General features: G+C 43.8%; 1 protein-coding gene across 1 annotated transcript in view; it reads right to left on the bottom strand.

The window, feature by feature from the left end:
- Window positions 1–290: 290 nt before the first annotated feature.
- The window catches only part of Slc38a6 (solute carrier family 38 member 6), a 62,144-nt gene continuing 53,478 nt past the window's right edge, over window positions 291–8,956 (bottom strand). Inside the window, exons 12-16 of the mRNA XM_021179271.2 lie at window positions 7,861–7,961; window positions 2,595–2,719; window positions 1,343–1,487; window positions 1,058–1,152; window positions 291–777 (exon numbers count right to left, since the gene is read on the bottom strand). Of these exons, the coding sequence (XP_021034930.1) occupies window positions 697–777; window positions 1,058–1,152; window positions 1,343–1,487; window positions 2,595–2,719; window positions 7,861–7,961 (547 nt within the window). The 3' untranslated portion in view covers window positions 291–696. The remainder of the gene's footprint in view (window positions 778–1,057; window positions 1,153–1,342; window positions 1,488–2,594; window positions 2,720–7,860; window positions 7,962–8,956) is intronic.

Below are 8,956 nucleotides of genomic sequence, written 5' to 3'. Positions count from 1 at the left end.
CTCACTTTGTAGACCAGGATGGCCTCGAACTCAGAAATCCGCCTGCCTCTGCCTCCCGAGTGCTGCCCAGTTACTTATTGGGCAGCAGCCCCACCCACCCCACCCCCAACCCCCAGGGCTGCTTTCCCTTTCAACCTACATTGCTGGATAATTTTCTCCTGCAGTTCTTAAATCTGATCCCTTTCCCCCTCAATCATGGCAATTCTCCTCTCCCTCTCTCTGTCCCTTGCCCATACAATCTAAAAGCCCCACCTCCATTTTTCTGTCCAGCCATTGGCAACTTTTTTTTTTAAATTATTAATTGAAGCCAGCTGGGGACAGGGACCCTCAGGCCTGGAAGCCAGGCTTTGGGAACCAAATTAAGACCTTTGTCTTAGAACCAAATCCCAATTGCAGACTGCTGTGAGTTCAAGGCCAGCTTGGTCTACACAGCTAGGTCCTGCCTCAGACACAGAACAAAACACAGAAAATGAAACTTCCAAACAAAAGAGTGACTCTGCACATTTAAGAACATTTCAAGTATTTTGAGTATTTCTAATTTTTGGTTAAAATTAAAACGGCTAAATTCCTATTGCTGCTCTGTCCAGCTTCCCTATTAAGAGTTTTCCTGAGTGTAATTTTCATATATGGCACCTTCCACAATAATCCCTTCTTGTTTATAGAGGTAAGTTAGTCTTCATAATAAAAACATTTTTTTCATTTGTTGACCCAGTCAAAAATGATGAGCACTAAACTGAAGCTTCCAACCACAGCACCTGTGAGGAGCAGGAACAAAGCCTGTGGAGACAGAAGAGATGCTGAGTGTGAGCCTCCACCCTCTCCACAGAAGACTTTCATTCAGTGTCAGTACACAGGGTCTCATGCTGTAGCTCAGGCTAGCCTTGAACACTCAGAAATCCTCCTGCCTCAGTCCCCTAAGAGCTGGGATTACAAGCATGAGCCATCATGCTAGACTCTAAAATGAACTTTGTAAATTAAGATATTCTGTCTTCTTAGATATAGTAATAAACACACTATTCCTTAAAATAGAAGTCTTAAACAGTTGAAAACAACCTACCCCAAGCTTTTTCCAGGAGAGGAAATCCTCTCGGCTGAGTTTAAGATAAAATAACCCTGGGAACACAAAAATCAAGCATGTCGATGTGCTGGCGCCTGCGAGGGTCGAGAGGAAGAAACAGGCCGTGTGAGCTCAGCTGAGAGAGTGATGACTTTATTACCCCTCTGGCTTTTGTGGGGCTGGAGACCAAACCTGAGGAGCCCACCCGTGCTGGGAGACGCTCTTCCACTGATGAGACGTCCCCGTCCCCTTTACTACATGGGCTTTTTAAAGTGGGAAACTTACCAACCACACCAAATACATTTCTAATGTCAGGGACATAGATGGCGAGCACCACGATGATGGTGTTGAGCGCTGCTGTGGTCAGGGAATGTCGAATCCAGGAAAATGGGTAATTGGAGAACAGGATCATCATTAAAGCTTTCCTGGCCTAAGCGCAGGGGAAGGAGGTCAGGCGAAGGGTGAAGGATGGAGGGCACAGTGCTTGCTTAGAGGAGCACATGTACAGTAACCATAATATTTTTACCCCAAATCATTTGTATTCCCCGGACACAGCATAAACTGTCACTATGCGGTGTTTTTATTCTCATAAACCTTTCTGAGTGAGTGTCATAAAAATTATTTTTCTTAAATTCCACCCAAAGTTTCACAGGCAATTTTTCCAGAAAATATAATTTAAAGAATTACAAGCTATAACACTGCGTTACGAAATCACAAAGAACAACTTTCATTAAATTCAACAGAAACTTTCAAGCAGAAAAAAACAAAACATGGCATGGAAGAGAAACACCATTTTCTGTTTTGTTTCGTTATCTGTTCCATGGTGTGGAATGCAAAAGCATTCCCCACGTCTTCCACTGCCAGGGCAGACCATTGGCAGCCACAGCCCACACGTTTCTCCAGCCCTGCAGGACCCCTGACCCTGCGGTCTCACAGGGAGGCAAGGATTCCTGCAGGTCCCGGTCTGTAAGAACTCATATGTGTTCAAGACACCCAGGCAGAAGCCTTTTTACCCAAAGCTCTTGTTTTCATTTTCACGGAAATTCTTAAGATTCTTCTGTGCAGCAACTGGATGCAGAATGGGAATCTGCTCTGCCTCTTAAATCTCAGAGCGAGTACAAAGCCTAAGAGTGAACCAGCTTCCCCTATGGGAAGAAGCTGTAGACCAAGAGGAGCTTATTTTTGCTGAATCGACTTTCTCTTCTGTGTGCGCATTCTTTTGAAAACAGAATATAGGAAGACATCGCCCCCCCGCAACCCTAAAACTTTAGAACTATAGTTTCTAAATTGGAAACAAAACTGAGGGAGAGGTAAATCTAAACGGAACCGCAGAGAGCACAGATTAGCGTCGAGGCTCACTGTTATTTCTGTGCTTTCATGGGACCATATGCTAGTATGAGGTCTTGGATCAATTACTTGACAAATGAATAAGATACACAAGGCTAGATGTGATTCAGAGGTTCTGGTCTGCAAAGCATTAGTGTTGCCATATTAGGGAGCTACGACACTAAGCAACAAAACCTTTAGGCATACTTACAGGGAAGTGGATTAGAGGGACTGTCAGAAGCACAGCGAATAGTATGCATAACTTCACAGCCATGACAATAACATCATGTGGCAAGTATTTACTATAACCTTGTAGCAATTCTGACTCCACTTTGTCTGTAAATAAATTAAAACAACAACAGCAGCAGCAATCAGGGTCAAATAATAAACTTTGTACCACTATGCCAATAATACCAAAGTTATTTTCTGTTGCATTATTGGTTTATACTAGGCTTGGATACCATTCTGAAATTAGTTTCTGGCCTTTTTCTCTCTGTACTAGGAAATACAAAGATACTAAGCATATTCTTGAGATGTATGCTACTTTCTGACATGTATTACAGAATTGACTTCCTTATTTGGGGATGCCTGAGCCATTGCACATATGTGGAGCTCAGAGGAAACATGTGGGACCTGGTTCTGGGACCAAACTTTGTTCACTGAGCTTAGTGGCAAGGGCTTTTTACCTTCTGGGACATCTTGCCAGCCCGTGTAAATGCTTTTGTATTCTTTTAAGAAGTTTTTAATCAGTACACACAGGATCTCCAAAATTATGACTAAAACAATTAATAATATCTCTTTAACCAGGTGTGGTGGTACATGGCTGTAATCACAGCAATGAGGAGCAGAAGCAGAGAGGCAGAGAGGCAGAGAGGCAGAGAGGCAGAGAGGCAGAGGAGGCAGGAGGCAGGTGAGTTTGAGGCTAGCCTGGCCTACTTATCAATGTTCCAGGCCAGTGAGGCCTAATCACAAAAACAAAATAAAATGAAACACAAAACACAAACCAAAGCAAACTCGTTAGAACTTGTCTATACTGTTAATGAAAGGGTTTACACACTTGTGCCTATAAAGTGCTTACATGTGCACTGGTGAATTTGGTCACCATAGCAATATGAGATATGAAGGCTCAAGAGTGCCAGGCAGTCTGCCTAAGAGCACACTGTGTGGGGTGGGCAGAGCACCCCACACTTGTGATAAAGTGACCCCTCAACACCAGTGTTTCTCAGATTCCACGATGTTCTGTGCAGGACTATACTCGAGGGATTGCTTACACACTTCTGCAGAGTGTTTTGTGTACAGTATCAGCTTTGTCTATTTCCATCTTGCGTAAAACAAAGAATGAAGGGTCAAGAAAATAGCTTGTTTAGTAAATCAGGTCCATTCAGAGACAGGACTGAGAGGCCAACCAGGCTCTCTACCTGGTAGCTTCCTTCCATCCGCACTGTTCCCCTCACCCAGGTCGCCTAGGAAGAATGACGGTGTTCAACCACACCTCAGGACCTCTAGACAAAGATCAGTTTAGACTTAAAATAGGACAGAGGTTTTAAATCCCACAGATTGGGATGCCAGGCTGTATAGAAGAGAAGAAAGTATGCAGGACAGGACTTCATTACTCTTCATTCTTCTGACTAGCTCTGGCCACTGTGCCTCCAGGCTAGAGACTGGAACCTCCAACTGTGAGGAATGTAACTAAGATAGAAAGAGGAGTGTATTATGATCTGAACTACACACAAGCACAGAGTGGACAAAAAATATCAGAAACACAAATCCAAAAAATCAGAGCCATAATCACTAAAGTAACAGAGGCTCTGAACCAGGCTAGCAACCACAGGCACAGAAGAGGATGGTGAACCAGGCTAGCAACCACAGGCACAGGAGAGAATGGAACTGTCTAGAGTGTTAGACAAAAATTAGAGAATCAAGACCAGGGCTAGGTAGGAGAACTGGGAAGAGCCAAGAAATCTGGATCCTATTTCCAAATCTGAGATACTTGTGAGTCTTTGGAGAAATATGGCAAACTACTTTATTTCCATTTTCTGAGTCATAAAATGAGCTATTAACACTTCTTGCTTAACAACCTCGCAGACATTAAAATGGCCTGCTTACCCAATGTTTGGGCACTGGCGTGGCTCACCCGAGGAACACTTTCCCTCTTTAACATCTGTGATTAGAACCAATAGAATTAATGTGGGTTGATATTTAGAGATCCCTTCAGTCTGACAAAAGCCATAACTAATATGGTATGTCATAATTATGACAGAAGTCATAATAACAATACCAACTAAGCTTTAAGAGTCTAGATAAAGATTCCAACCAGTTCCAGAAGTATTAATAACTACATTACTAGAAATCCTTTTTTTCCCAGGGTGAAAATCTTCTGAGCTAGCCACTCTGCATTCTTACCTAAGGAACAGATTATAACACACTTATTTGGACTCAGAGAAAGCATCATAGATTTCCAAAAGGACCGATTCCACACCCCACCCCCCCACCCCCGCTTTGGACCAGTGGCATCACGTGTCTGCCTGTTTAGCATTCCTGTATCCAAGGAAGATTTCCATAAGGTAGCAGAAAGAATACTGGCGTGCATTTAGAAAGCTGTCTTTTGATTCCAGGACAGGACATTTTACTGATCTAGGATCAAACTGCTAACCTAAAAAGATGAATTGTACGATTGAACTTTAGGCGAGGCCTACCAGACTGACCATTTCCTGCTGACACGAGCAGCTAGGAGAGCTGGGACTACACTGTCTAAAAGCCACAGCAGAAGGCATTTCTTCATTGTGATTAACAATGGGGACAAAGAAGTACTGCAAGTAAGAAACTATCACCCATCCAAGTGCCTTCTGCCTTTGGAAGGGTGCTAGAACCTGTCAGCCGCCTACTCATGATGTGATCCTATCCGCTGGGAATTCCTTCAGTGCATGGCATCTGGAAGCTCACGGGCTAAGGGAAAGGGGTTAAGTTAGAGGCACCCTGACAGCTTTACTTGATAGCATGGCAAATCCCTGTCTAAAAAACATTTCATCTGTATGGATAGTGGCTAAACACATGACAGGGGCTTGGGTAAGCCATAGTTTACTAAAGTTCACTTTAATTAGAACCCAAAACAAAGGAACGCGGCCTGGGTTTTATGTTTATCAAAGGCAGCCAAGTGTTGAAGACTTTGGAGATTTGTAGATATGGAGAAAGAAAGAGAATCCAGGCTTCAGCTCCACCTCTAATCTGAAGGTGGTGGCCTCATTAGTCAATCTAAACAGGCTCATCTGAGTTATGAAGACGGAAGCAATCTTAGCAAGACACTCGACTCTTGCTTAGCTGTCAGCTCACTGGCTGAGTCCCTTTTCTGTCTCTGTTGCACCTTAGGAGGTTCTTGTCAGGCTATCTAGAGTTCGGAAGCACCCAGTATCTCATGGGATTCACATGACTATTTTGTAATCATCCTGGGTATTAGTGGGAACTGGAGACTTCTTCCAGGTTGTTCTATTGACCTACAAGGAGGGGAAGGACTCTGTATTTATTAGACATTAAAGATTTCCAAAATGAACACAGGATGAGTAGCACTGATCTGAAAACTGAAAGTGTGAAATACTCTGAAATCTAAAACTCACCGCATGACACCAATATTCTAAACTCATCAAGATTCATACATGTGAAACTCTTTTAGTCCTAAGAATCTCAGTGATAATCAGCAGTGCTTATAATGGGTGATAATTGCAATTAAAAATATATGCAGCCATGTGGCACAATATATCTTTTTAAAAGCCAAGAAGTCCAGTTTTAGGATCTTGCTAAAGAAAGCTTTGACTAAGCTCACGTCTCTAAACTAGTAAATCTAACAACCAAAATACAACAAAGTACAACATGTATGTTTAGAGATTTTGCCATTTTGATGAGGAGGAAAGGCAGACAATCTGCCTCACGTTCACTGCTCTGGGCAGCAGGCCTGTGCTCAGTGTGGGAAGCACATTTTCCAGGAGGATATACACAGAACTCCACCACTGTCACCCTGTAGCACCCTGACTAAATGCAAGCTCACACTTCGATGATAGGAATGCCCTTTGTCACTACTGAAATAACAGACAAGGAGGAGGAAACACAGAGAACAACTGCAGATGTGTCCCACACTGAAAACAGCACACGAATAGCACATACACAGAAGCCACCATACGACAGAGCATGCACCAAGAAGCTGTCATAGGAAGAGGGGCTGGGTAGCCTTGCAGCTATGAGGATCTTTGTTCAATCCTCAGAACCAAGCTTTAAAGAAACCTGGGTGTGATGGATGTCTCAGAACCCCAGGGCTGGGAGGCAAAGGCAAGTAGTGTCGCCACAACTTGCTGACAGCCAGTCCAGCCTACTTGTCAATTCCAGGCCAAGTGTGAAACTCGGCCTCACAAAAACAAGGTGGAAGGCTCTTGAAGAATGACACCTGGGGTTGTCCTCTAACCTCCACCTATACATGCGCAAGCATGCATCCGTGTGCACATCTAACACGCAGCTAAGAATAACTAGAAGCACAGTGCTGACATAGGATACCTAAAACGGAGCCAGTTACAATGGTGAGGATGGTGGTAATGGACAGCTATGGACAGCTCTCACTTGGAAAGGACTATTATGTGCCAAATACTGCAGCAGGACTGTATGTAGACCTCACTTCTGTCTCTCTACAACCTTATTCAGTTATGCTCACATTACAGATTAGAAGTGAGGATAATTCAAGGCGTGGGCTCCCCTTTAGGTCCCAGAGCTAGTTAGGGTATGACATTAGTTACTAGTTAGGGTATGACATTAGTTACTAGTTAGGGTATGACATTAGTTACTAGTTAGGGTATGACATTAGTTACGTGACCCAGGTTTATTGGATTTCAAAACCAATTCTCTTCCCACTGGGCCTAGGACGTGCAGTGGTAGAAGAAAACCCTGTCTGACGCTGGGAAATGGGAAGGGAAGTGTCACTCAAGGTCAACGCTGGTGACCACAGATGTCTAAAACCGGAAAGGTGCACAGAGCCCTCAAGCAGGTCACCCACCGGCAGATACACGTCCCCTAAGAAAACAGCCAAGTCCTCGCAGTCACTGTGAACTGATGAGTGTGTGCAACACTGGGTGAGCTGAGGGCTGGGTGCTGTGCTGTGCTGTGATTGTTTGTGAGTTTTGCTTATCTTTTCTTTCTTGTTCTACATTTTGTTTTTGTTTTCGATATTCTTAATGAAAAAGGAAAAACCTCCACAAACTTTGCAGGAAACGTCTCCAAAATATATACTTATACTTTTACGAGTGTCTTTCAGGCATCTGAAGAGAAAGGCACCAATGTGCCTGAGCACAGGCCTTAAGGGTGATTTGTCAGATTTGCCACAGTGCTAAAATGGCCTGGATAGATGGCCTTACAAGCAAGTGGCAGAAAGCAAAGCCACAGGTGGGGTGAGGGCATCTGTCCTTCTTTCGTTGCATAATTAAAATTAAAAATATATTCACCATAAAAAGTGAGGTAGCCAAAGAGTGCAGACACAAAGTAAACCAGAAAGCTCAACGCAATCGCTGTGTTGGTCACATTCTGCATCCTTTTCTTTGAAGGGCTGAAACAACAAACAAACAAATACCCAGTGAAGGTTGACAAAGCCAGTGATATGAATCATATCTGAAGAAATGAGCATTGCAAGGCCAGTCAGGGCCCGTCATGAGTTCATAGATGACTACACACTGGAATTCACAGGTGGACACTCACAGACAGAGATGGTGTCACTGGCAACCTTCCCAGTGAGGACAGACTTAGCTCTTGGTTGCTGTGGTGCTATGAATAGGGATCAGCTCCATAGACTCATGTGTTTGAATGCTTGACTTAGAGGGAGTGGCACTACTAGGAGGTGTGGCCTTGTTGAAGTGGGTGTGGCCTTATTGGAGGAAGTGTGTCACTGGGGGGTGGGGTGGGCTTTGAGGTACACAGTCTCCTCCTGATGCTTATGGATTCAGATGTAGAACTCTTGGCTCCTCCAGCACCATGTCTGCCTGCCTGCCCACCATGATGACAATGGACTGAACCTCTAAACCATAAGCCAGCCCCAACTAAATGTTTTCCTTTATAAGAGTTGCTGTTGCCGGGCGTGGTGGCACACACCTTTAATCCTAGCACTCGGGAGGCAGAGGCAGGCGGGTTTCTGAGTTCTAGGTCAGACTGGTCAACAGAGTGAGTTCCAGGACAGCCAGGGCTACACAGAGAAACCCTGTCTCGAAAAAACCAAAAAAAAAGTTGCTGTGGGGGGCTGGTGAGATGGCTCAGTGGTTAAGAGCACTGACTGCTCTTCCGAAGTTCCTGAGTTCAAATCCCAGCAACCACATGGTGGCTCACAACCATCCGTAACAAGATCTGACACCCTTTTCTGGAGTGTCTGAAGACAGCTACAGTGTACTTACATAATAAATAAATAAATCTTTAAAAAAAAAAAGAGTTGCTGTGGTCATGGAGTCTCTTCACAGTAATAAAACCCCGACTAAAACAATTACCTTGTTTGTCTGGTTTTTTTTGTTTTTTGTTTTTTGTTTTTTTTTTTTTTTTTGGTAAGCTTGTTTTTCT

The sequence above is a fragment of the Mus caroli genome, chromosome 12, assembly GCF_900094665.2.
Source record: "Mus caroli chromosome 12, CAROLI_EIJ_v1.1, whole genome shotgun sequence".
Taxonomy (NCBI): Eukaryota; Metazoa; Chordata; class Mammalia; order Rodentia; family Muridae; genus Mus; species Mus caroli.
This window is presented reverse-complemented; position numbering and strand designations above follow the sequence as displayed.